Source organism: Lemur catta, chromosome 12, assembly GCF_020740605.2.
Source record: "Lemur catta isolate mLemCat1 chromosome 12, mLemCat1.pri, whole genome shotgun sequence".
In the NCBI taxonomy this organism is placed as follows: domain Eukaryota; kingdom Metazoa; phylum Chordata; class Mammalia; order Primates; family Lemuridae; genus Lemur; species Lemur catta.
The window spans coordinates 24,063,238-24,091,237 of NC_059139.1; the positions used below are offsets into that span (position 1 = coordinate 24,063,238).

Sequence of the window (28,000 nt, forward strand, 5' to 3'; positions counted from 1 at the left end):
AGGTCGGGGACCGGCTCCCGCCCTTCCCCGCTCAGCCTTGCAGAGATGCGACTGCCCTGGCGTCAGACCCGGTGCTCTTGCGACCTTGCTCTTCCTCACTCCTCTTCCCTTCTGCCCTCCTCACGCCCGGTCCTTGCACGCGTCCTGAGCACATGGCCGTGGCACTGCCACGGCTTCACTCTGGCCCAAGTCAGCGCCATCGCGCCCATGGATTCTGCCCTGCCCCCTGCAGTCTGGCCTCAAGCACCTTTAAGGACACACCTAGATCCTGTCACCGCTCTGCTCGAAACCTTCCACGGCTTGCTGTGTGCTTCAGAGTGAAGCCAGAGACTCTACATGATCTGACCCTTGGCTATTTTCAGCTCTGTCTCCTTCCCCACCCCCCGCCACAGCCCTCAATCCGCTGTGGCCTTTGCATTTGCTGTCCCTCCTTCCGCCGGCGGCTGTCCTCTTCGGAGCCCGCAACACGCTCCTCGCAACGCGGGCCTGTATGTGTCAGGGGAGGCGAAGACAGGCCGCGGCGACGGCCTCGCGTCTCAGTGGCTCCGAATAACAAAGGTTTACTCGTTCACCACCACGCCTGCCGTGGGCTGTCGGGGGCTCTGCCGGTGGTCGTCACTCACAGCGGGCAGAGCAGCCGGGGCCTTGATCGTCGGAGCTGCGGCCTCAGAGGGAAAGCAGGAGGCTCGGGAGGGTCTCAGCGCGGCAGCCAGACGCTGGGCTCCGACGCTTTTGCGGTTCGTAACCCTGAGGGCCGGGTTTTCCCGCGCATGCGTGCGATGTGCCGCCCACCATCCTTGTGACGACGTCGGCACGTTGCCGGTGTGACATGAATGAATGAATGAACGAATGCATGGATGAATAAATAAACAAACAAACAAACGCTGGGCTCAGAACCTAATGTCTTGCTCCTCACTTCTTCTCACGCGCTTTGGTCAGTCACTGGCCTCAGTCAGCCACCAGGGTGCCCAAGGATGCAGTTGCACCACGTGCCCAGAAGGGAAGGGACCTGTCATTTGGCGAACGCACTAGCAGCGACCACGACCGTGGACACGCAGGGTCGCCGGGTCGGGAGAGGTGGAGGTGGGCGGAGAGCGAGGCCGGGGAGCGGCGCTGTCGCCGCAGCTCCAGCTCGGGGCGAAATGAGCACATGGCTGAGTGCGGCTGCTCACTGGCCCAGTGCGAATGACGAGGGTAAGAAACTCGGTGGCCGTTTCCAGGTCCTTCTGGCCAAGGTGTCTTTACACAGAGGGTGGGCTGGGGAGACCCCCCTGCCCAGAAATCACTTTCCTTCTGGTGTTCACAATTCTTCCATTAGGGATTCATTCCTTTGGTTCCAGAGTAGCATTCCCCACGTTGTGTGCAGCAGAACGCTTTAATCAGATGCCAACAGATGCTCCTTGGTCAAATAAGCACGTGAGATGCTGGGTTGGATGAGATAAAACGGGGTTTTCCTCCGCAGGCCTTCTCAGAGCTTTGTTTAATATGCTGATGTGTGTTGTAGCTCCCTGAGAGAAGATCCGGGTAGGCAGCATTTCCCCAATTTTCAGAATCAGGGAATCCCTGCCTCCATGGATGCCTCCTCCTGCTCCATGCGCAGTCTGGACTGGGGCTCTTGGGGGAGATGCAAGCAGCACAGACAGGCTTTGAGAGAATGTACTGGTAAGGGGCTGGGGAGGCACTGGGTCTGACGGGGAGAGGGCAGGTGTGAGGATCAAAGTGGTCCTTTGGAGCCCACAGAACCAGAGCTCCCTGTCCTCAGCCCCAGTGCTCCTACCTCGCAGCTGCCTTTCCCAGGGAAGGCCTCTCTCCCCTCTCCTTCCTGCCCAGGGAAGCTCGTTAGCCTTGCATTCCAGGCCTCTGTCCTTTCCCTGGCTGTGTCTAATGGTCATGGCCAAGCTCTGCAGTCCCTCCTGCCTGGAATGCCCTCCCCTCCCCCTGCCGCTCTCTGGGAATTCCTACTCACCCTTTAATTGTCTGTTTAGGCAGCCGCCTCCAGGAACCTTCCCTGATAGCTTGTCCCCTAATGGCTCCCCACCCTCAGCTGGATTTGTTTTCCCTCCTTGAAGCTCCCATTGCATACTGCCTGTCTTTATCACTGCCCTCGGCACTTCTTCATGCTCTATTTCTGTCCTGTAACCCAGGAGCCCCTTGAGGGCTTTGTCTTTATATCTTTATATTCTCCCCTGGCAGGAGAGAGCTGCTGTAATTAATTGAATGAATGAGACCCATACACGGAGCAGGGAGTGGGTTAAAACCCCCTACATATACCACTTTAAAGAATTTCTCAAGTTAAAGTAATCTATTCCACATGTTCAAAAACCTCATCCTCCTACTCTTTGCTCAGCTCTACTGGTTCTCTGATTTGCTGGAGGCTGAAGTCTTCTCTCTGTCCCTCTCACCATCTGTCTATCCTGTCCACCTCCCATGTGACCTGCTCTTCCTTCTGTTGCCATTTGCTTGATGGCCAGTCTGCTCTGGGACATCTGGTTCATATTGTCCTTTCTCAAAAATCATGAATGAATCTTAGTTATATAAATGGTTTGGCTTTAGGTTTATGCTTCCCTAAGTAGCAAGTAAATGCAAATATCTTGAGAAAATAATCTAACTTGAAGGGTGGGAAGGTTTGTTTGGTGGTTATTTTCTAAGGACGAGGTTAACTTTAATGATTAATGAGAAAGAAAAAACTAGAAGGAAACTGGAAGCAGAGGATGCAGAAAATTTGTGGTTGACAGCCCCTCTAGGGCTGCGTTGTGATTTGCATGGGTTCTAGGCACTTTTGTCTTTGTGGGCCCTTCTCCATTAAAAAAAAATTAAAAATTATATGACTGCATTGCAATAAAGACAAATATAATCCAGGCTGGATTCATTATTATATGTTCATTATTGTTATACTCATTTTTTCTTCTGATTTTAAAATATTTACATTAAAACATTTTGGAGCCCCTAAAAGCATTGTGGCCCCTAGGCACTGCAAGCCTACCACCCTGCCCTGGTTCGTTAAATGTACAGTGCCTTTCTGGGTCACATTGTTCCTTCTGCCAGGAGTCCCCTAGCCCAGCCTACCCTTGCCCCAACTTTTGCCCCTGTCCACGTGACAGATTCCTACTCATACTCACGGTCCAGCCCAAACATCACTTTTCTTGCCCAAATCAGCAAATTGAAATACAGGATGTCCAATTAAATTTGAATTTCAGATAAATAACAAATATTTTAGTATGAGTATGTCCTACACATTACATGTCCCAAATATTGCATGAGACATAACTGTCCTAAGAAATTATGCATGTCTGTCTGCAATTCAAATTTAATTGAGTGCCCTGTATTGTATGTGGCAACCCTACTCTGTAGCTGTCTCTGACTCATTTTCCTTCCAGTTCTTCTTCCCACCTGCTGCTCCCTCCCAGGCACCCTAGCACTCTCTCCACACCTCTGTCCCCACACAGCTCACCTTCCCCCTGGTCTGCACTCCCACCCTCATGATGCTCAGCCGCCACGGGCCCGGGACCATGGCAGCATATTAGTTGTCATGTACAAGTAAATGTGTGCTATCCCTTTATTTCCCCAACTGTCTATTTTCAGGGATGACTTGGCAGCATTTGGTTTTAATTTCATTCTGATGCTGTGTGGCCAAGACTAAAGATGAGTTAACTATTGCATGGGACTACAGTAGCACCTCTGTTAGCAATAGTATGTTTCAGGAAGACACTTTGTGGACAGACATTTCATTACCTGATGGAAAAAAGCCAGAGACCTTTGGCTGAGACCTGTGTCCCCTCCCTGCCATTGTGCTCTGAGAAGCAAGGGTGGGCTGCAAGTGGAGGATCTCAGGCTCCCTGCCCCCCATGATCCTGGTGTCAGAGAGAAAATCAATTGTAGCCCAAGGAGGACCCAGTGTGTGAAGAGGGGTCTTTCTGTTTTTGAGATTTAGGTCCAGGAAATTCTGATTTTCCACCTCTATCTTGGAAGCAGATTGATTCATGTAAAAGTGTTCACTCAGCACATACCACACTGCAGTGTACCTCCTTAACAGGGGGGATACCAGCCCGAGATGGTCTCCTGGGCACAAGCCACAGGGGGCTGCCGGAGCCTGGTGTCCAGGTCTCTAATCTGGTGCTCTTCCTCTGTTCTCAGCAGCAGGGAATTCAGAGCCCAACACCCCAAGAGAGAGGCCTTCCCTCGCTGTGAGGGGAGCAAGCCCTCAGGACCATAGGCCAGGCAAAGCACAAGTGGTCTCAAACTGGAGCCCAGGAACGATTTGGGGGAAGCATGGTGAAAGTGCTCTTTTTCATGCTGCTAAAGATTTCTCAGCTTTCTGACACATTCTCCCTTTCTCAGTTGAATGACACTTCTAAAGTTGACCACAGGTTAGTCATTTTGTTATTCATGCTGAGCAAGACACCAACGTCTAAGTATCCAGAAATGGTGTGTGGTGCATGCGTGTGTGTGTGTGTGTGTGTGTGTGTGTGTTTGGGGAGAAGTGTTCCTCCCTGTGGGGAGCTGCCCAGCACTTTCTTCCTCTTCATTAATCTCTAGTCCAGCTTTTGACTCACCCTGAAGCTTACAGGAACAGGCAACATGGCCCAAAGTAGTTTCCAGGGACGGTCACCAGGGGTTATGAGAAAGAAAGCAAAACAATGAGTGGTTTCATGGTCAAGTCCATACTGGGAAATTCTGTACATTACACCCCTCCTGGACTATTAAAATTCTTATTGGTCTAGTAAAGACTCTGATAAGCTATACAGTTATCTCTTAAACTTTAAAAATTGGGTTGATGTTGTTTAACTCAATGTTTTCAAAAGTGACTTGATCAGAGAACCATCCCGTCCTCCTTTTTCTTTTAGGAGCATCTCCCAGGTTAGTAATCCTGGGCACAATTTGGAAAAAAAGGAGTGGAGGTAAGGAAGAGCTCTACCATCTTTCTGTTTCTTTTCCAAGTTACTGACTCCGTACTGGAATTTTGGCTTAGAGAAAACACAGTTGGCTTCAGCACTGCCCTCGGGCCTCTTCCAGCCGTCCTGGCAGGAGGACTCTAAATGCCTGGGCCCTCGAGTCCGTACCAGTGATTCCTTCTGAGTCCCCATGGGAGGGATGACGTGCATTGCAAAAAGGGGTGCATTTCAGGCCAAGCCGCCTTTTAATAGCCACACGGCGGTCGGTGACATAACTCGGAGTTTGGTACAAGTTGTTTCCTTGCCTGGGATGCTCGTGATTTGTTGGCAATATTTCTTAAGTTCAGTCTTGATGTCACCTTTAATTAAAGCAGGCTCCCCTATTACTGTCTATTGTAGCATCCTGTTTGTATTCTTTTAGCATTTATCATTGCTTGGAGCACTACGTATTTTACTTTTTTTAAATATTGTCTGTCTCCCCCGCAAATAAAATATCAACTCCACAACGCAGAGATTTTTGTTTTGGCCACTGTTAGATCCCCAGTGCCTGGTACAGTGTAGGCACACTTTAAGGGTTTATTGAATGAATAAGAACAATTTTGCAAGTTTTTTCCCTACCTGGGTGGTGACTGGTTTCAGGGAGTTGATGGGCAAAGCCATTGACCAATGCGTGGACTGTGTGTTGCGAAGGGGGCGGCTCATAATAAATGCTCGGGGATAGCTGCCTGGCCCAGCACACGAGGAAGTACAGGAGTACAGAGAGCGATAGAAATGAGTTTTTATTTGTAAAAAGTTACAAAATGATATTGTACAAAAATAAAGTCTGTAGAGAACTTTGGTTGTATAACACAAACGACCGAGACAGATCAGAGAAGTCAGAACTTCCAAAGAAGTGCACTCCTTACTCTACCAGATGGTAATCGCCATGATAAAGAAAAATCACAAACTTTACCCTTTTGTGGATTTGGTGGAGCAATTGCTTCCGTTAAAACCTGATTTACGGTGTGGGGGTGATGCCGGGAACGAGTTGTCAACACCCACTGGATCGTACAGTCCCTTTGGGCAGGGACTCTGTCCATGGGGAGCTGGGGGACCAGCTGAGGTTGACACTGGGAACATCGGCCACACCTCTGCCAGGATTCTCTGAATTGGACAGAGGACCCTGGGGCTGCTTCCAAATTGTGCTTCCCGAATGGCTGGGGTTGTCACTGTTTTGAGCAGGCCCCAGGAGAGGGTGGGAGGGAAGCCCTTTTCTCTATTTCCCAGTCGTGCAAGGGGAGCAGAAAGGACAGAGAGGGGCCGAGCGATGGAGAACGTGGGTCTCCTGGGGCAGGGGGAGGGGATGTCTGCTGCTGCTTGGTTACTTTGTAAAATTAACATGATTATTTGAGGAAGGCCAGTGGGTCATTCAATTACTAAATCTGTCATATTTTTGTGGCTAATTGCCACTAAGGTAGATTATCTCCTGGATGGAAATCCCTTTTATGAAATGTGTAACAAGCTCTAATACAGGGCATCGCGCAGGTGTCGGCGCCCGGACAAATGCACGAGCCGGAGCACGTGGGAGCCTGCTCTTCCCACCCTCTGCTTCCTCCCCTCGAGCTCCTTCACCGTGAAGGTGGCGCACTCTGAGCGCGAGGCTCTGCGCGTGGACACGCCGGCCACGTGGCTTCCTCAGCACCCTTCTTCTTCCTGGGGAGCAACTGGGTGGACAGGAGCAGCGGCTTCGGGCCCCAGGCGACAGCCACAGGCCTTGAACCCCCTCCTGGGAGGCTGTCCTTGTGACCTTCGGCTGCACTGGGTGGCCGACAGTTAGGAAGGCGGTGGGGGGCAAGGATGGAGGAAGAGTCTCCACGGGTCAGGCAAAACCCTTGGCTCCCTGATAGAATTGTTTACTTTACTTCTAGGTCAACATTAAATTCTGGACTACCTACTAAGAGGAATTTAACCTTTCATATATATGGTTATGCATATTATAGAGAGATACACGTGGAGGGGAGTAAGAGCTTAAATACAACAGAAGGTGGAGCATAGGGCACTTCAGTTCAGCGATGGAGCAACGAAGGAATAAGCCGAGTGCCAGTGGTCTCTACTGCCTCCAGGAAACGGGGCCTGCCAGGATGCTCCTCTAACATTTCTTTTTTTAACTGGGAAAAATGCTGAAATCTGAGGGAAATTAATGAGGGATTTTCTTAAAAAGGTAAAGTAAGTGATTTTTGCCTAGCAAAAAACTTTTTAATACTTTGAAAAGCATGGACCCTTGTTCCCAATTCAAATTTCCTTTTGTCACCTTTCTTTGCATTTTGCGAGCACATGTACTTTGGCACCTTTGAAAAGAAACTTTAATAAATAAGGGAAAAAAGAGAAACTCATTAGTGAACGGTAATAAATAACAATAACTTAAATCTCAATAAATATTCTTCTCTATATTTCTGTATCTGAAACAGATGCATTGCATCGAGTAGCTTCTCTGGTCACTGGTGACCACGCATCAACGGAGCTGGGTATGTAACATCTGTCTCTCTGTAAACTGACAGACCTGAGGCGGCTCCCCCTGCCCGGGGCGGCGGGGGCCTTCCCTATCTCTCTCCTACAAGAATGTGGCCGAAAACCACAATTGGTTTCCTGTTTCCAAGGACATAAAGGAAATACCTTCAGGTTTGGTTTTAATCATAGCACAGCCTTTTTGGTTCCTAGCCAATTTCTTCCCACCCCACACACCATGTTCAAAATCAATCTCCAACCATTCACAAAAACGCTGGTTGTAGTAGACCTCAGGCCTCAGCTTTCAAATTCAAAGGTTATTATCTCTTGTGTTTTTGCCTTTTTTTTTTTTTTTTTTTTTTTGCTTTTCCTCTCCTTTCCGGGGTATGTCTCCACTGAGTGACAGAAATATAACCTTTCTTACTTTCAGCAGTAAAACGTAATGACGAGGAGTGACACCAAGATTACCGTTTCCCTGGTGTCTTCAGACATGTGAAAACAAACCACAGAAGATACACTGGTTTGGTTCTTCGAGTGCATCCGCAACTGCGCCCGAGATCGGTGACAGTGGACTGTATCAGCTGAAACGATGGCAACAGCCAACCAGGAACATCAAGCCCTGAGCTTCTGGTGACATCGGCTGCCGTCCTGGAGAATGCAGACGGCCATTTTATCTCTCTCCTGTCCAGTTTTCTGTAGCTGGATCTCCCCCTACCAGGCTCCCACGACGGCTGCCTTCTTCCTCCTCCTCCTCCTCCTCCTCCTTCTCAGCCTCCGCTTCCTTGGTCCTTATCTTCCATTCTGGGCAAACATTTCCTGGGAACCTTGGTCCCTTTCTTTGCACTGTAGCAGGAATGCAATACACAGCAGTCTCTGGAGCCGGAGTCAGATACATCCACATCTTTTAGCGGAATGCTTTCTTAGAATATGGTAAACCAGGTTATCATCTAAAAACGACAGGTCGTCATCGAAGGCAATGGGTCTGCAACATGCCTGCCCTACTTTATCACTCACCAGCCTTCTATTTCTGGATAAGTTTTTTAATATTTTGTCATACATTGTCTCAGCTGCATCGCAAGAGCCGCTGCAGTATCTAAAAATAAGTTCCTCCTTGGTTTCGTAGCCCAAACCCAAGTCAGTGACATTTAAATGTATTGCAGTTAAGACACAACCCCGATTTTTGCCCTTCTGGCCTCTCCGACCTTTTCCTCTGGAATTCTCCGGGTTGGCAGCTGCAGCCTGCCGATGCCGCTCTCTTCTAGGAAGCACTGCCATTTGTTTATCTGGTGACCTTTTCAGTCTTTTAATGGTGGCTTGAATGAAATCCATGACATCATCAAACTGATCAGGATAATCCTCTGGCATATTTGCTGTTCAACAAGAAAACAGAAAATGTTCCATGAGATAACAATGATCATTTCAAGCAGTTTTCTAGATCAAAGTGCCCCCTAAACTCAGCCAGAATTGGACCCATAGCAAAACTATCAGCCAGTTAAGCCAAGTGTCCACTGTAATCCTCCAAGAACAGAGGCTAAAATGCACAGAAGAAAGATGACTTAGTTGGAAGAGGAGACTAATGTGGTGGTGACATGCTTCCTTGTAGTAAACAAATCCTTAGAAGCATAGTGTTCATTTTAATACCATCTGCCATTTTTAGCAAGTCAATAGAGAGGTCGCTGTGAGCAGGCCCATCCTCTAAGGCCATTTTTCTTGCCTGGTCACATAACCTAGAGTGGTGGTTCTCAAATGTGAGCATGCAGGAAAATGGCCTGGAGACTCACTGAAATGCAGATTCCTGGCCCTACCTTTGGAGACCCTGAGTTACTTGGGCTGCATTGAGGCCAAGGAATCTGCATTTTCAACAAGCCGTTGAGGGATTGTGATGTCGATGATCCATGGACCAAACTTTGAGAAACACCATCTTAGAGAATGAAAAAAGGTGACGTCTTCCAACATTGCTACTTTCATCTGGAATATTGAGTGCTCTTCCCTGAAATCTCCCTGGCTCTGCACAGCTGAGGCAGACAAGACCAGAACAAATGAAGAGCTCAGGAATGCAAACATATTTTAAAACTTCCTTAAAAAACATTAAAGAACAGAAAAGCAGCTTTTAGTTCACTAACAAAGAGACTAATTTACCACTTCCTTTCAACAGCATGACTTTAATAAAAGTCCAGTGATACTGCCCAATGGCATTCAAATGTATCACAGCAATAAATGAAATGAGATGTCATTTGCGGATAGATGCAGCTCTGACCCCAGGGGTGAGGTCCAGCCTCTGCTGCAACCTGTCACACGGCTCCTGCTGGCTGCAAGCAGGACAAGAGATGTGCCCTTCAGGGAGATCATGTGGAGGAACGAGGAGGGGGCATTAAGATGTCTGAGACCTTTGGTAAAAGGATGAATCTCTTGGTGTTTTCTGCCATATTTTGGCATTTGCTTTGGCCAATCCAGTAAGAGAAAAGTAACTATTGGAACAATTTAATACATTTCTAAAAGAGGAAAACAATTTAAACTCCTATTTATTAGGTATCAGGCTTTTTATGCTCCCCTCACCTCATTTTCAGATAATTTATTAATAGTATATTTAGGGTTACAAGTGGCTTGGAGAAATAGATCTCAGAAGAGTTGTTAGCAAGAGTAAAGGTTCTTTGCCAAGACTGTGTTAAAACAAAGAAAGATTACATTGTGTCTAACCTACGTGGAATTGTTTTGTCATAAACCTAACCTATTTAATTGTTAAAACATATCAAGTGTCCTATGTGTAGAACAAAATCTAGCTAAAGCAACATAACCACACATATGTGTGTGTATGGTATATGAAATATATAATAATGAAAAGATTGGGGATTGGAATCCCAAGAATGCCTCATTGCTTGATATCTGAAATTTAGCACTGGCTGGTTTGGCTGACCAGAAATCACAAAGCTGGTTCTGCCCTGGCTGAAGCCCCACCATTTCTTGCCTGGATAACCACAGTAGCCCCTAAACTAGTCTCCCTCATTCCACCCTTACCCCACCCAGCACCCAGAGAGATACTCTTAAAATGGTAACTCAGATCAGGCGGGGTGTGGTGGCTCAGGCCTGTAATCCTAGCACTCTGGGAGGCAGAGGCAGGAGGATCTCTTGAGCTCAGGAGTTAGAGACCAGCCTGAGCAAGAGCAAGATCCCGTCTCTACTAAAAATAGAAAAATTAGCCAGTCATGGTAGTGCACATCTGTAGTCCCAGCTACTCGGGAGGCTGAGGCAGGAGGATCCCTTGAGCCCAGGAGTTTGAGGTTGCAGATGATGCCACTGCACTCTACCCAGGGCCACAGAATGAGACTGTCTCAAAAAAAAAAAAAAAAAAAAAAGTAACTCAGATCATACCTCCCTCCACTGAAAATGCTCCAAAGGCTCCCTGATCCTTTTGGAATAAAAGCCAAAGTCCACACTGCCCTCTAAGGCCCTGCCTGACCTGTCTGCCCTACTCCGCCAGCCTTCCTTACCTCTGGCCCTCTCTTTTCCTCCTACTCTCTCCCCTCCAGCTGCCCTAGCTTCCTTACCGTTCCTCAAACCTTCTCAACCTGAATTAGTCTTTGTCATGAGAGGTTAGCCTGTGCGTTATAGGGTGTTTAGTTGCATCCCTGGCCTGCACCCAGAAGAGGCTAGTAGCATCCTTCCCGCCTACTCCAACCTAGCCATGACAAACTAAAGTGTCTCTAGTCTTTGCAAGTGTTCCCTGGGGGCAAAATCATCTGGATAGAGAATCACAGCTCAAACAGCCAGCGACTCAGGGCCTTTGTGCTGGCTATTCCCTGTGGCCACTCCTATATCTCCTTCAAGTCTTTGCTCAAATGCCACAGTCAACAAGTCCTACTCTGACCTCCCTGTTTAGAACACAATCCCTCTCCAACTCCCAATCCAGGTCCGCTGCCTGCTCTCCCCCACTCCCAGTACAATCCTTACTACTTTCTAACACACTATCAAACTTATTTCTTAGGTTTGGTATTCATCATCTTTCTTCTCTGATGCAATGTCAACTCCAAGAAGCGGAAACTTAGGCTTGTTCCCTGATGGATCCCACGCACTTAGAATAGGGTCTGGTGCCTGTAGGCCTTCATAACTGTAGGTTAAATGAATCAGGTCACTTTAAGAGGTGGAAAGCAAGAGTTCTTAATTTTTCAAGGGGACACCAGGACTTCAGCTGAGAACGGCATCATTATGAAATGAAAGCCTCTGAAATAAACAACCCACATCACCTGGAAAGGCCATTCTGCCCCAAATGGCACAGCCGTTGCCCACCTGACTGCTGAAGAACCATCTCCAAACTGACCTTCTCTCCCCGGCTTCCTGCAGCTTTAAAGAATTAACTCTCACGGCACCTCATCCTGAGCCTCTCACTTTCTCAAGGGGGCCGGGGAGAGTGGGATGGCGTTCTTAATTTGTCCTTTCCTTTGGACTGCTTTCTAACTGGACTGGCTGTAGGAAATTTTCTTTAAAAACAAAACAAAACAAAAACCTTTAAATCACTCTGATTTCAAGAAACAAACTACTTGTTAAAATGCTCTTTGTGATTTCTTTCAATAACTTATTAAAGAGGAAATAAATACAGGTGTGCCCAGCTTCAAAAAACCGTGCTTGTATAGAAGTCTGAACTTATAAAACAGATATATTAGGGGTGATTAATCAAAATACAAGAGCCTTCAAATTCCAAAAAATAAAAAAGATTTTGTTTCACAAAAGAACTCACACCATGGGCTCCCTGGGGTCTAGTCAAAAATTCCTGAATAGATCATTAATTTAGGAACCTGGGAACATAAAAAGTTAAGATTAATAACCAACTGAAGGTTAATCAGAAGTGAGTATGAAACATCACTAAAATTTTAACATAAGCTAATGGGAAAACATTTGAGTTGTAAATGTTCAACTCACACTGGTTTAGAGACTCATTAATTTATCTAAGTGACATAATTTTATATTGCTAGAGTTATGATAAGGATTTGAGGCAGCACTTACAGTCTTATTTACCTCTGGGTACTTTCCAAGTTCTCAGGAAACACTCCCTCCTCCCCCTTTTAAAGACATTTTGACTGCATGACTTTTTTTTTGCCAGATAAAATACAGAAAGCCCAGTTAAATTTGAATTTTGGTAAATAGTGAATAAAATTTTAATATAAATAATCTCAAATATTGCAATATTTGGGACATACTTATACTTCATTATGGAAAGTTTAGTCCCTTTTTCCTTATTTTAAATTCCACTTGGCCTTTTCGGGGTGACCCATATAGCAATATGAATGCCCAGACCACTCATGGTTTTGAATGATGTGGTGAACAGATTACTAACCCTGAGTTAAAAGGCTTCCTGGTAGTGGTGGATACGTGTCATAATAAATTTGTCCAAACCCACGGCATGTACCACACCAAGAGTGAACCCCATGTAAACTGTGGACTTTGGGTGATTATGATATGTCAATGTACGTTCCTCAGTTGTAACAAATGCACCCCTCTGCTGGGGATGTTGATAAGGGAGGGAAGTTATGAAAGTGTTGGGGGAGGGGGTATAGAACTCTCTGTACCCTCCTTTCAATTTTGCTATGAACCTAAAACTGCTCTAAAAAACAGTCTGTTAAAAAAAAAAAAAAAGCAGCTTCCTGGCCTGTGGCTAATGAGGACTCCTCCCTTTGATGGGAAAATCTCCCTCATACCTCGTTGCTAATGTGGAAATATTATTTAAACCCCAAGTTCAGGCCACAGGCGACTCTTACTGCACTGCAGGCATTTCTTTCTCCTTCACATTCTTGAAAAATAGAACAACAAATATTTATGCTGAAAGTTTTACATGGGTATGAATTCTAGAAGCTAGGAAAGGGCAACACTATATTTTTCAAACCACAAAGTAACTAAATTCCTAATTTCAGGCCTTTAGATGCCAGTTGAGTTCATTCTTAGACAGAGCCTCAGTTTATCCATGCTGAGCACTTGCCATCCACCTCTGCAAAGGCGAGCTGGCAAACTCACTGAGCCTGGCCTCAGGAATTCTGCAGAAGCCTCTAACCAGACCAGGCAAGAGAGTCCCGGTGATGAACAGAGATGCATCAATCTTCCAGGAACTCACAGAGCTGAGGGGAAAGAAGACGGCTTTGGGTTTGGATTAGTTCCCCAAATTAAGACTTAAAGGCGTATCAGGCAGGATGTCAGCTACACAAACAGCCCTCATTAGTATTAACTTTGATAGTAAAATACTTGCAAACCACAAAAGAAGAGCATCACTTAAAAAAAAATAGGGCAAACATTTGCTCATTTCCCAGTTCCACTTGGACGATATATCTTGGAAAACATGTCTGTCTAAAAGCTAAAGTTTCTGAAAATTCAAAATGCTCAAATGCATTTAAGTCATTCTTCAGAGTGCAACCAAATATTTTGGCATTATTCTATTTAAAATATTTCAACTTTGATGTGTCCTTTATATAAACAGTGTTATTTAAACAAATGAAACCTTGTACTGGGGCACAACTCTGGGAACAAACCGTTCACTGCAGACTTTGCCTCCCTCGATTATGGGGGAAAAATAGTAATGTCATCTCAGGAACAAAGGACGAGGATAGTGACTATTTTGTAAAGTCAACTGAGTTTTTATAGGAACAGTGGTGAGGGCTCAGAGTACTGCCATTAATAGCTGAACTAAAAGTTACATAATTCAGAACATTACCTTGGTTAAGCGGGCATCAGTAGACAAAGTATTTTCCTAAAATATCAAATTTCTCTTAAAAAACAGTACAGGTTAACTATATTTAAATCAAAGGGTCATTTTTATATTCATAGCTGGGTTATGCCCTCCTCACTCTGGCCAGGCCGCCTTCAGTCTGTGGGCCCAACAAGGGGGCAGCATGAGGTTGTCCATGAAGGACAAAGCAGTGAGGACATGACTCCTTAGCCAGAGTGGCAGGGGGCTCCAAGGACAGAGGGAAGGTCTCTGAGGCTCCGAGGGTCTCAGGAAAGAGAGGGCCTGACCCTAGTACTACAGTGTCTCTCTCTGAGAAAAGAGGTCTTCCAGGCCAGGCTCGGCGGATGCAGGTGCCTCAGAGAGATGGTCCAGGTGTTTCTTCCTCTGCGAGGGATACCCTCTCTACTTCTCTGTAAAGTGTCCAGCTTCTGTGTCTGCAAGGGCAAGGGATACTATGCTGGAGTTCGTAGGGGTGAGCTGCTGCCCGAGCCACGGCCGCACAGGTGAGAGGTATGTCTGGAACTAGCACCTAGGTGCTCTCGGTCTGGGAACTGCCAGCTCTGAGCTGGGGTTGGACGCTGGGTGTGAGGCCACAGAATGCTGCACCTGGCTGCCAAGGTGCTGAGCAGTCTGTCCTGACATGTAGAGCTTCCCATGGAAGGCTGTCCAAAGACAGGAGGAAAATGGAAACCCACCTGGTGGCTCAAGACATTTAATCTGGTATTCTTTGCCTACCTATACTGCAGGTAAAGTACAAATTGCTCTGTAGGCCAAGTATCTGAAAAATAGAAGTTCTCTCTCTCTCTCTCTACTCACACACACACACACACACACACACACACGCATACCTATGTGTCTACACACAGACACACACATTTACATACATATTTATATGAAAAGAAAAGATCAGCCTAGGACTGATGTAACTTTTTAAGAAGAATCCCGACTAATGTCATTTTTGGGGAGAATAAGTTATTTTAGCCTTTTGATAAGATAGAAACATGATTTTCTTTCCCTAATATTGAAATATTATTATAAAAACTACATGGCTGAGTCTTACCTTTAACATTCCTCACATTGCAAGATTTCATCAGGCTATACCTTAAATAATGACTTCTTTGAAGCACTAAAAAATATTACCAACATAAAGGTGGAATAGATACCTACTTTCATACAACATTAACTTTAAACCTGACAACTTCCCTGCAAGGCTAAAGTAAGGATCAAATATTATCTCCACTTTACAGCTTGGGAAACTGAGGCTCAGAGAAGACAAACATTTGCTCAAGGCCACATGACTAGTAAAGGTGGACTTGGTTCAGCTTCAAAGCTCAAATTTGTTCTGCTGCTGCCTGCTGCCCCCAAATTCTACCACCACGTGCTTTCCAAGTCTTGCGGCATATGGTAAATTACTCTGAAACAAGTGCAAGATGAGCTGGTTTCACCTATACACATTTACCAAATTCAGAACAGGAAGCGAGAAATACACTTTCTATTGAAAAATCCAGTATGAAGGTGGGTACATTAAGCAGATCCTAAAGTCAGGCTGCCGTGGGCCACAGAAGACAGTAAATTGCCTCTGAAAGGGGAAAAGCCATGCCATTCAGGGCCATCGCTCCCGTGTCCTGGTTCTTGCATATCACTCTGAGGCGGATCTGGCCATTTCCCAGTTAAAACCGGAAAAGCAGCAGCCAGCGCGGCGGCAGATTCAGACAGACAGGCCCCGTCTCCGGAAGCTCCTCAAACTCACTCTGGCACCAAATGACGAGGCTCTTGCTGCAGAGCTGGAGAGGACAGAGGCCTGGATTCCAGTCCTGGGTCAGTCCCTGACCAGCCGCGTGACCTTGGACTAGTCGCTTAACCCTTCCCAGGTCAACTGCATGCTCTCCGGGGCTCTCCCCAGCTCTGGGGCCCTAAGAAGCAGACAGTCTAAGTCTTGGCCAGAAAGTTCTGCCAGACATGGGTTTTCAGTCACCTCCGTCAGGGAGAAGACCACCTTTGGCTGATGTCCCAGCAGCACTCAGCTCAGCCGCCACCAGCACAGGCCCCATGAAGCCCCACAGGAGGTATTTTAGGACCTAGCAGTACTCAGCCTCTTCTGTTTACCTCTTGGCTCAGCATCTCTGCTACATTTAAAATAATCACCACCAACCGGCTCTCAAATTGTCAAGTCATCTTCCTGTGCCCTATTTAAGAGAGATGAAAAGGTGTGTAGAGAGGACCCTGTATTTGCATCTGAAAACATCCGGATTCTAGTGCGAGGCATTCTTAAACCTCAGCTTCCATCTGTAAAAATAGAGACAGACCCAATGACCTCTGACAGGACATACCGCCCCAGCATGCTATAATTCCCTCAGTCTCCATCACCCAAGACTCCAACACTAAACTTGCCATTTTCTTAGAATCTTAATTTTGTTCGTTTCTGTTTTTGCTGCTTCAAGTATGTTTAGGTCATACCCTGCTCATGGCTCCAAAGCTAGAATCGCTCACTGCCACTGGCACAAAACGGGTGGTGAGAGCCCCACAGCTTGTTCTGGAAGCTGTTTGATGTGCTGTCAACGCTTTCTCTTATTTAACCTTTAGGGACCTCTAAAATGTGCAGTGTGCATCCATGAGAATGTTCCAGTTCTCTGAAAAATTCTGTAGTTTTGTTATCTGCTACTATTTACAAGTGATGATGTTGCCACTTATTTGAATTAATTTTTTTTAAAAAAAGGCCACAGGTCACTAAGCACTGAATGCTGATGCATCTTATGTAATGACCATTCTTGGTTTCCTATTTTGGACACAGGACTCATCTAGCATTAGGTAGAATGTCCTGATTATAGGCTGCTCTTGAGTTAACTTCAAGAAAGGTCCACAGCATCTATTTTCCTAAAAACAATGGGCAGCTGAGGCAATTTACTAAGTCACTGTAACCATTCCAGAGCTACCAGTGCAGTCTCTCCATGACCAGTGGTTTGTTGACAATAAGGCATGACATCGGTTTATTTGAAAAGTATTTGTGTTGTAAAAACATCAGTGTTTTGTTGTTCTAAAAAAGCATTTCTGGATTCTCTCAAGGCAGAGGAAAAAGATCAATCAGAATGCAAAACACTCCAGAATATAGAAAAAAGAGCCTTGGGTATACTTTTAAAAGCCACTTTGCCCACCCAAATGCCATCTTATTTACCATCTCCACCCTCTCTGACCAACACTGCATGTGCTTGCTAGTTATGCTTATACCTTGAACTATTATCCTATGACTCAACTGAGAAAACTAGTAATAAATGCACTGGCAATTACTGCATGAACACGAATAGCCAGAAAACCCTACTCAGGGAGACACAGGCAGCATATTCCTTTTGCTACTCAGCTTCCCACTGAGACTGCCTTGTTCTGATTTCTATGCATGTGGTCCATGCTTTTATTATTGTTATGCTAATAATTTTACAGTAATACACCATGGTCCCCCTGGGAGCAAAATGTCCATTCTTTTGCTTTTAAGTCAGGAAAACACCCAACAGGGTGTTCATTTGTCAGCTAGTCCATGAACACCTGGTGTGAGCTAAAAGCACTCCACAGTGGGTAGTAAACACCTCACATTAACGAGCACACACCATGAGCTCTGCTGCTGTCCTTATAAAAAACAACAGGGAAGGGCGAGAGAGTTACTCAGTAAAATTAAGTGCACAAAAATCCACTAGGGAAAATAATCCCTGTGGTGTTATCAGAGGCAGGTGAGTGAGGGAAGACTCCAAAGGAACCTGGTAGAAACTCTCTGCTTTGTCCTTCTGACAAAGCCCTGCCCCCAGCCTGAGAGTCGAGGATCCCACTGGGATTTTGTACTCAACTTCCCTCGGCCCTTGGGGGACCAGCTGAGCAGTGGGTGAAAGGAAGGTCGAGGGCCTTAGTGATTTGGGCAAGAAGAAGGGGGGACTAAGAGAAGATGACAGGAAAACAAGAGAGTGAAAAAATGTTCTTTATCATTTGAACTTGTTTGATAGATTCCTGTGGTCAGATATGAGGAGGGACTTTCTACCCCCAGTGAATCAATTTACTGGAATCTCAAAGACTCTCCAGGTAATCAGATATGGGTATCATTCTAAAACCACTGCATTTGCACAGCCCCATGGCCTGATTTTTCTCTTTGCTGACTTTTTGATGCAGTCAAAAGGGTGACATCAGAGTGTCCTGGGCTGGCAGGTGATCTTGGGCAGGGTGACAGGCCTGAGTGCTGCACTCAGGCTGCCCTGGGCCCAGACCCTAAGTTGCTTAACCCTGTAAGCCTGGATCTCCCCATCTTTAGAATGGGGACAGTCACACCTTTACCTTCAGGTCAAGATTAATATCATAAGCCTGGAGTGGTGACTTATGCCTGTAATCCCAGCACTTTGTGAGGCTGAGGTGGGAGGATTGCTTGAGGCCAAGAGTTTCAGAACAGCCTGAGCAATATAGGAAGATCCTGTCTTTACAAAAAATAGAAACATTAGCCGGGCGTGGTGACATGCACCTGCAGCCCTAGCTACTTGGGAGGCTGAGGCAGGAGGATCTCTTGAGTCCAGGAGTTTGAGATTGCAGTGAGCTATGATGACACAGCCGCACTTTAGCTGGGCAACAGAGTGAGATCCTATCTCAAAAAAAAAAAATGATTAATATGATACTATAAGAAAAGCTTTCAGCTCAGTACCTGGCCCCACAGAAAGCATTTAACAAATGGTGCCTAAAGTCAGTCAGTGTGGTTGTCATGGCTGAGATAATCCTTCAGTGATGTTTACCCAGGGGGCAGCAGCACAAAGATCAACTTTATGGTCTCTAGAAGAGATAAGATTACCCCAGAGGAGATCCAGACACTGGCTCTTTTTTAGTCTAGCATGTTCTCTGCAGAGGGGAGCCCTCTGTCCATGGCCTGCAGCCCCTGGCGTGGCGGTCTGTGGGCAGAAAGTGCAGGCCTGTCTGGGGAGTCTGTGTTCCTTAAAATGCCTGACAACTGACCACACAAATGTCAACAGATCCCACAGCCCATAACAATATTTCTGCGTCCTCTATAGTTTAAAGCAGTGTCTTCAAACAGAGGCCCATGTCCCTCTGGGGGTACATGAAGACTTTCTGCAGCACTTGTGAGAAGTTTTCAGGGAACCAGCGTCCATTTCCTCCACTTCAACCTTACTGAGAGGCTGTGTGCTTCTCAGCCACCCCATTCACTCTGCTGTGGGGCTCTGCCCCGGGATAAGCAGCTTCAGGTGCGTACAAAGGCCTTCAGGTGTGCAGGGCTCCTTGGGACAAACTGTTACCGTGCTCCTCATGTGAGGACACAGCATCGCTAACAGAGTATTCCAAGGATGTTAACCTGAATCTGACCACGTGGAAATAATCAGACAAAGCCAAACTGAAGGGCAGTCTGGGAAACAGCAGGTAAGAGAGCCTAAACTTTTCAAAAATGTCAACATCATGGGGGAACCATTCTAGATTAAAGAAGAATAAAGAGACCAGATAGTCAAATGCAATTTGTGGTGGTGGATTAAAAAAAAAATCCAGAAAGAACATTATTGCCACATTTGATCTATTGGATGACAGTATTATATCAATGTTAAGTTTCCTGAGACCGATAACTGAATTGTGGTTATATAAGACATTGTCCTTGTTCTTAGAAGGTACATGCTGGAGTATTTAATGTTATGACATTTGCAACAAATTCTCAAATGGTACAGGAAAAAAATGAAGCAAAATGCTAAAATGAGGTCAATCTTAGTGACGGGCATGTGGGTGTTGTACTATGAACATTTCCGAGAAAGACACTATAAATAAACCAAACCAAGCAATGCTGAAGCGGGTGGCCCCAGGTTTCATCCTGGCCGAGCTCTCATGGCAGGCCGTGGTGCTCTATCCGCTTGTCTGTCCATCCACCCATCCATCTATTCTCCTTATAATTAGGACCCAGAAGTGCAATGGTTGCCAGAGGGTGTATGTTAACAAACATATTTGAATTGAAAATGAAGTCAGACCTTTTCTGATAGAAACGCCAATTGATTTGAACTGATTAGTTTGACAGTTTTCCATGTATTGAATAAACTAAATTTGCAGGTACAAGGTTTTGCCAAAAGTATATTTAAAGCATATACATACAGTTCCCAAAAAGGCTGGAAATGGTATCTGGTACAACTATTTAAATTTAGGAGGAAAAATTTTAGAAAACTTCAAAATGTACAATCATTTTTCAACATTCTTATTTGTAGGTTTGCAGGCAAAAAAATTTGAAGACCATGGACTTTTAAAACCATGCTTTTCCACTTCAGTTATCTCATTAAAGTCATACAAAAGTGTTTTGCCTCTGCTGAGCTAACTAGTTGTTTCCCGGTGGTGACTCAAACTCTGCTCATGCAAGCCAACTTCTATTCCCACCGAGGCCATAGGCCATCACAGCACTTGTGCAGTCACACTTGGTGTCCACGTGGATGTCCCCCCTTCCTGGGCAGAATGGGAGGGGGCTGAGAACTCGTATCTCCACAAGGCCTTCCAAAGGCTGTCTGCCTACCAGGCACTTAAGGAGACCTTGCTTTGCAGCAAAGAGTGAGGGAGCCTTCTTTTATTGCAAAAAGCATCAACATTATAGGAATACTTAGAGAAATTCATGTTTCTCTTCTTAAAACATCCTGGATGTGGACTTTGAAGTAGCCGTTAATAATGCTGGCCTAGGCCCACTGTGGCCCAAATAGAAATTAAAAAAAAAAAAAGATTTAATAGTGTAAAGGAATTTAATAGTCGTCTCTGCTTCTCCTTTCTATTCACTTGCTCATTTGATTTTCCTGGAAATACGTGTTTTAGGCTTATTGAGTATATTTTCAGCAAGCCAAATGTTTATGCTTTCTTAATCTACTAACTTGGGCACAAAGTCTATATGAAGTAAAAAAATACTGGCTTTGGAACTAGAAGTCTGAGGTTTGCATTCTGGCTTCACTACTTACTATATTTATGACCTGGAACAACTCTCTAGGTTTCATTTCTTCACCTGTAAAATGGGGATAATAGTATCTCCCCTTATCCAGTAGGGCTCAAACTGACTTGATTTCAGGACAAGATATAAACCTATTTGTTCAAAACTGGGTTAACCATATGGATAATTAAGAGGTGCTATGACACTAACTTTAAATTATTATTCACTTAGTTTAGGGTTAATAGGTTGATTCAATTGTGCCTATGCCTGGAAGCTTTTTTAAAATAAGAACACAATACTTCAAAATAAAAGACAGGCCTATGCTATAGACCCCACTTATGAGCAGCTGGGTATTTAGGTAACCTTTGCTCCAAGTCAGCTTTGAAGCAAGATCCCACTTGCTGTCACCTGTCTGCTCTGGAGGCACCCCACCGATATAGAAATCAGAGCAGCAAACACCTTCTTTTCCTGGATTTTATAGTGCCCCATAATCTAGATACCACCTACCAAGAAATCTTATATTTCCCACCACTTCTCAGCACTTCTTCCTAGTACTTAGAGACTGGTCTGTCCTCCTCCTCATGTCTACCACCTACCCCTTCTCCATACCACGGTCACAAATTTTCCTATGCTGCTCCCTAGTCTGGAATGTCCCCCTTTCCTATTCTTTTCCCTTCCCAATACCATTTTTCAAGCAGCAGGTCAAATCTTCCCTCTTCCCTGAATTCTTTCCTGCTGTGATCTCCCAATCCCAGTGACCTCATTGCTAGGCATTCTTACTGTGACCATAGCTAACATAAACCCTCTCATGTATCTATCTGTCTCACTGATGATCTGCCCACCCATCCACCCATCAGCCCATTCAGCTATCTATAGTTTACATCTAGATCACAAGCTATTTCAAAGTTCAAAATGTAGCCTTTTTGAAGTTGCATAGCATTTAGCACATGAAAGATGTTTAATACCTGCTTCTTCTTTTTCTTTTTTTGAGATGGAGATCTCTCTGTGCTGCCCAGGCTGGACTTGAACTCCTGGGCTCAAGTGATCCTCCTGCCTCAGCCTCCTGAGTAGCTGGGACTACAGGTGCGTGCTGCACTAGTTTCTTGATTGAGTTCAAGTGATTAATTAAACAGTAAGTATTTTAGTCAAATGAAGGTGCTAGGTACTGTGAGTACTAAATAAACAAAGACCAAAAGGACATTAGGATAGGACAATACCAGATAGCTTTTATTTTTTATCAGCTAAAGGAAAATATTTTGAGCATATTGTTGTGCCTCTTGGTTTGATTGGCCTAAGGTCCTCAGATTGGCCAATTCAAATTAAGCCTCAAATAGATTTCTCTAAACAATAACAGTTTGAAATAGGTTTCTAGACTGCGGCTAAAGTGAGATACTAGTCTCAGATCTCACGTAAGGAATCAATGCCTCTGAAAAGAGTCTGATATGTAATTTCTTGATTCCAAGAGACCCTCCCCAAGGGGCAGACCCCTTTTCAGCTTAGGTGCTTTGTTATAGTATTGTTCATTCATACAGTCCCTAAGCAATAAGAAGTGATAGATGGATAGTGCTCATTTATTCTGAAATCTATATCTCATAATATCAGATTTGAAAGCTTAACATTTGACCAGCTTGTTGCACTATAAGCTTCGTTAACTGTATAATGGTGGGCAGTTTACTAAAGTTTACTAAAAGTTTTTTGCTGGGTTTATGAAGCTAAGTAAATATCCAGCTGGGATCATTAACAACAGAAATGCTCCATCTCAACACAGGTAGCCTCCAACTCACAACCCTCTTATCACTTCCATAGAAGGATCTCACCCTGCTCCAGCTCCCTTCTTCCCACGGGTGAAGAAGTTCTCCCTAACATGACCGTGGGAGTCTGGTGGGAAAAATTCCACAGGAAATATGCAGGCCCAGAAACAGGGGAAGGGACAGAGCTGTGAAACCAGGGAAGAGCTAGGGGCAGCTGACCCAGGGGCAGAATCCCAGGCAAGGCTGGCCTGCCTACGTGCTGACCAACCAACTGCGGGGCCCAAAATAGCCTCCCCGCAAGGCCTGCATTTCTTTCACTCTGTGCTGTGCTGTGCTGCTTGAAATTCCACCATTTAGAGCAGAATCCTGCAGTTGGTATGGCAGAAGGGAGTTCATTGGGTGCCCAGGGAGATTGTCATTAACTGGAAGTAGGAGGGTGGAAAGTAACAACTATGATTCCTATTCATGGAGCACAGGTTTTTACAAAGCAATATCTCATTTAACCCTCACACCAACCCCATGAGGCAGGTTTGCTATTATCTCTATTTTACAGGGAGGAAACGAGGTGTAAGAGATGTTAAATAACAGCTTAACATCTTGGTTAAGCGGCAAGGCTGAGAGTCAAACCCCTATTCTGATATGTGTTACCTTGAGCTCTTACTTGTCACCCCCCCCCCCAATTTCTTGTTCTATGCCTTCCTTCTGCAGATTATGGGATGCAGCACCAAGGGCAGAGACGCTCACCTGGTAATATTGTGAATTATAGTTCAGCCATACCATGGCTTACATAGGTTTTTGTGGGGTAGCCTGAGAACTCAATAACTTGACTTAAAAGATTGTTTCTATAGGCAATTTTGTGACCTGCTGCCAAGCTGGTGGACTATAATCCCATTATATTACACTAACTTGAGAATTACCTGTAATTACAATTTAACAATGCTCAATGTCACTTCTATTAATAGTTGGCTTCCAATGGTACAAAAAATTAAGCCCACCTTCCAGCTCAAGGGTCTTTCATGTTTAGTTTTTCATGTACATTTACTAGAAACTATGTTCCGTAAGGGCAGGGACTTTTCTCTATTAGGCATTTCAAGGTATCCCTAGTACCTAGGATAGTGCCTAGCACATCCAGGCATACGTTAACTATTTGTTGAATGAATATCTGCATTTAGATCGCAAATTTTTAAAACCACATGCACTTTATGCATCTGTGAAATACATTTAGAGTTGAGATATGGAATATGACAACAGTGAATGAACCTTCAATAAATTCAGACAATCTTGTGCAGTATGGTCTTAATCATTAGCTGAAGACCTTCCTCCCACATAAAGTGTTTTCCCCTTCCCGTATAAAGTACATTTCAGGGGTTCGGGGAAACTGGTCCCAGCTTCAGCAGACCTGCATCCTGCTATCATGGAACTCTAGCACTTTGGACAAGTTGATTTACCTCTTTAGGTCTCAGGACAGAAGAGATTTCTTTTCAGCTCTAAAATGTTATGGCATCTGAAAGTTTCACCTTGTAGATTCCTCACACCTGTTCTAATTGTCCTTTGGAAAAGGTACTGGCTAAAAGCAAAATAAATGAACAAAGATAGCAAAAGAAAAGTCTTGGGTGCCCCAAAGGAAAATCACAATTCATTGAGTTTAGATAGGTTAGAAGTTGCTACAGGAGGCAGCCATGGACCATTTACTTTATAGCCAACCTCTAGGCAAGCAAGTTAGCCAAATTACAAATTCTATTTGGTTAGTTCACACTAAAATAATACTAGGAATAGAATTCTGAATGTTTCATTTACATTGGAACCAGCAGAATACACGCAGTCTCACAGGTGAGTGTGCAGACCGGGTATAGTCCAAATAGTTCCTGTTTGAAAAGTGAAGAATGACTGTTAACATGGTGCAAAAGATCTTTTGCTCAATCACTAAGTTACAAGCATTTGAAGGGAACTAGAGGAACCAGAATTTATGGTGCTTTCTATTTTTAAATGAAATGCAGTGACTTAATGTTTTTCTACATAAGCCTTAACCAGTTGCACTGTGTATGGTGCAGGATATAAATGTCAGCATTGTGACAGGGGCATGTTGACACTGGTTGAGTGTTCAAAGTCTGCACACTGTCATTATTTTGCCTTCCGTGCACTGACAGCCTGCTACCGAATTGAACATACCTGGAAAGAATTCAATTTGGCTTAGAATGCAGCTCGGCTTCTCTTTGGGAACATCTTTCAGGTTTCCTCTAGGATCTAGTGGGTCTTCACATAGACAAAACAGAATGGGGTGTGTTCTGCTGGTTCAAAGTGTAAATAGAGTAGTGAGAATCTCCCCCATTGATGAGATAGCATCAGTTTTGGAAAAGGGAAGTAATCCCTTCCCCTACAACATAACCCCCCACCCCAAAGCAGTGCTAACTTGCTTGCTTTGTGACTGGTTGTACCTTGTATAAGCTACAGATCTTCTTAGGGTATTACCAAGCCATAGTGATTCAACCCTGGCTGCACAGTAGACTCATCTGAGGGAACATCTAAAAATCCAGATGCCCAGGCCACACCCCAAACTGAGTAAGTCAGAATTCACTGGGGTAAGGTCTAACATCAGTATTCTTTAATGTACTCCAGTCTCTTCTTAGGAATCTCTTCCTAAAGAACACTTAGGATAGGTGCCTGAAGGTCTACGGTCAAATCTCATAGCACTGGCATTGTGGAGCCCAAAGGCCTCCCTTTATCGTACAGTCATAGACTGTTCTTGAGTTCTAAAGTAAGTAAGTAATTTGTTCAAAGTCACCGACTTAGTTGAAAGAAGAGCCAGAAGCAGGAGCCAGTATTAAATGAGCCTAGCTAGATAGGACACTCATATGACAATTAAGCCTCCCTAAATTAATCAGTTTCATAATCAGGCACAGTCATTTTTCTCTCCAGAAGGTTGGGGTTTGAGAACCATTATCTGCCCATATTCCTGTCCCTCTCATCTGCCTTGGCTGTTCCAATGAATGAAGAGTCAGTTACTCAGCTCTCCTAGGCACTGCTCAGAAGACAATGGCACTAGGAGCATTTTAATTTAAGTTTCTATAGGAGAAACACTAAATTTGTGATTGAAATGAGAGGCTTTACAAACAGGTTTATACAGTTAATAGAAACTCTTGGAACAGGTACTTTAATTTCAAGGGATCAACCATGATCTCTTTCTAACCCTAAATCACTCTTGAAGTCTTAATTTGCTTTATTAAAAAATACAGTTTTTCTCTTTCTTGGAACTTGTGAAAGAAGATGCTTTTGTTTCTGTTATTAAGCATAAACTAAGCACATCCCATTAATCAGGTTGTTTCCTAGCCCAAGGCCACTGGGTTTGGGGCACTCCTAGCACTTTGGCTGACTTGCCCCGACTTCTATTGTAGTTATGAGCACAGTATGTTTCAGGTGCAAAATAGCTGGATAACTCTAGGGGATGAGGAGGAGAAGGAATAGCCAGGGTGGTATCCTGGCTACATACAGCTCCCTGTAGCTTTATTTTGGGATTGTGTCAAATTGTCTATTGCTACCTTTGTTACCCTCATACTTCCCCAATAGCCTTTAGAACTTGTAAGGTAGCATGCCTCCATTTACGCAGCAGCAAACTTCTGAAGAGTGGAGCATAAATCAGAATTGACATGCCCTAATTGGCTTGCTTCTAAAATATGCTAATTTTTGAGAGGTAAATCACAGACTCATTTTCTACTAAGAATAACCCGGCCGGTCTTTTCTTAAGAAAGAGTTAGCATTGTCATATGTGGAGTGAGCTACAGCTTTTTCCCTAGTCCTAGCCAGCACTATTTACGGTTAAGTCTTTCTAGAACCGGAACTTTTCTGAACAGATTTGACACTACCCAGATGCTTGTTTTGGAAATCGAAGCCCTTCTGTGTTTTCTCTGTCTCTGGCTTGGTTTTGTGAAAAGCCGGCCTCTCTTTCTGCAGGCACAGTTTAGGTTGAAAGTACAATAGTTTTCAGAAATAAGCACAGCCAGGCACAGAGAAACAGATAAAGGGCTTTTTGGAAGAAAGAAAACCTGGGAGTGTGTATATACAGTGGGAAAGCGGAGAAAAGGGGACAACTGTGTGGGTATTCCTGCGGTGGTGGTGGCAGTGGTGAGGGTATTTGTTCATGGGACCGCTTAAAAGGATCACATAAAAATTTGACACCCTCTGAGCTGGGGAAAGCAATACGTGTCATTTTCAGGCACGGCGTGCGCGGGGGCCTCCGGGCAGCCACGCATCCCTGCGGGCTTTGCCCACGGTCCGGCGACCTCACAGCCGCCACCGCTGGCTCCGGGTGCGTGCGGGCGGGTGGGGTGCGAGGGGTCGCCGGCGGCTCCCCGCGGGGAGGGAACGGTTCTTACAGTCACTGCTCAGCGCGAAGGGCGCGCGGCGGCGGCCAAGGGAGCGGTCTTCGGCGGGCGCCTCGGGAGGCCTCTTACCGGCGGGCAGCGGGAAGGCGGACGCGGTGTGGAGCAGCACCAGGCAGACAGCCACGACATCCCATAACTTCATCTTAGAGTCCCGTCCGGCGGCGGCACCTGCGCGGGCGGGCGGGGGGAGAACCGCAGAAGACTCGTTAGGCCTGGGCTCCCAGGGCCGCTGTGCTGCCTCCGGCGCTGCAGCCCCGTGGGTCCCCGCGTCCCCCTCCAAACTTGCCACCGCTCTCCTCCCCAGCCAGCATTTCCTCCGGGATCCCCTGTCCTCCTTCCAAGTCCTCCGCTTGCTTAACCCTCCCCGGAGCGCCCCAGGAACTGCTCGCACTCGCGGTTCGGGCCGCGGCTATCCTTCTCCTCCACCATCTAGACCGAGGGGTCAGAATTTCCAGTAGGGCCGCTGTTCCCTCCAGTAAACTCCCAAACTCCACGACACCAGGATTCCCGTCCATTCCCCTCTACTGGTGCGCAACACCCCCTCTTTCCCAGGGAGGCAACCGGGCAGCCCTGTCCCTGCGTCCTTCCACCCAGCCAGAGATCTCCCCTCCCCGCCCTGCCCCGCAGCTCCCGTAGGCCCGGAAGGAGCCCTTGATCCAGGCGAGGACGGGTCTTTCTCTTCGGGAATAAATCAAGCAAAGCACCCCTCCGCCCTGGTCCCAGCCGACCCTGCTTCCAGCTAGGCAGGGGGCAGGCTTCGCGGCGCTCCTCACCCCGCCCGCCGCCCACACTTCATTCTTCCCACCTTAATAGGTATTTAGTTGCCAGAACAAGAACTTAGCAGGGACGTGGAGATTTTGGGGCTGCATGGG

The 28,000-nt window shown here is 45.6% G+C and overlaps 1 protein-coding gene and 1 non-coding gene across 3 annotated transcripts; one reads left to right on the forward strand and one right to left on the reverse strand.

Annotated features, from left to right (window-relative positions):
* Window positions 1-726: 726 nt before the first annotated feature.
* On the forward strand, window positions 727-830 carry LOC123648754. The gene has a single exon (XR_006738768.1). It is a non-coding gene; the product is annotated as a small nucleolar RNA U13 (small nucleolar RNA).
* Window positions 831-8,154: 7,324 nt separating this feature from the next.
* On the reverse strand, window positions 8,155-27,998 carry GDNF (glial cell derived neurotrophic factor). 2 transcript variants are annotated; one of them, XM_045565788.1, is made up of 3 exons: window positions 27,902-27,998; window positions 27,198-27,296; window positions 8,155-8,746 (listed from the first exon to the last, which is right to left on the reverse strand). In XM_045565788.1, the coding sequence occupies exons 2-3, from the start codon at window positions 27,268-27,270 to the stop codon at window positions 8,262-8,264; spliced, it is 558 nt and encodes a 185-aa protein (XP_045421744.1). In that variant the 5' UTR covers window positions 27,271-27,296; window positions 27,902-27,998; the 3' UTR covers window positions 8,155-8,261. The 2 variants fall into 2 exon arrangements, with proteins under 2 accessions (XP_045421744.1, XP_045421745.1); XM_045565789.1 differs by lacking the exon at window positions 27,902-27,998 and having other exon boundaries at window positions 27,120-27,285.
* Between the last annotated feature and the right edge of the window lie 2 nt (window positions 27,999-28,000).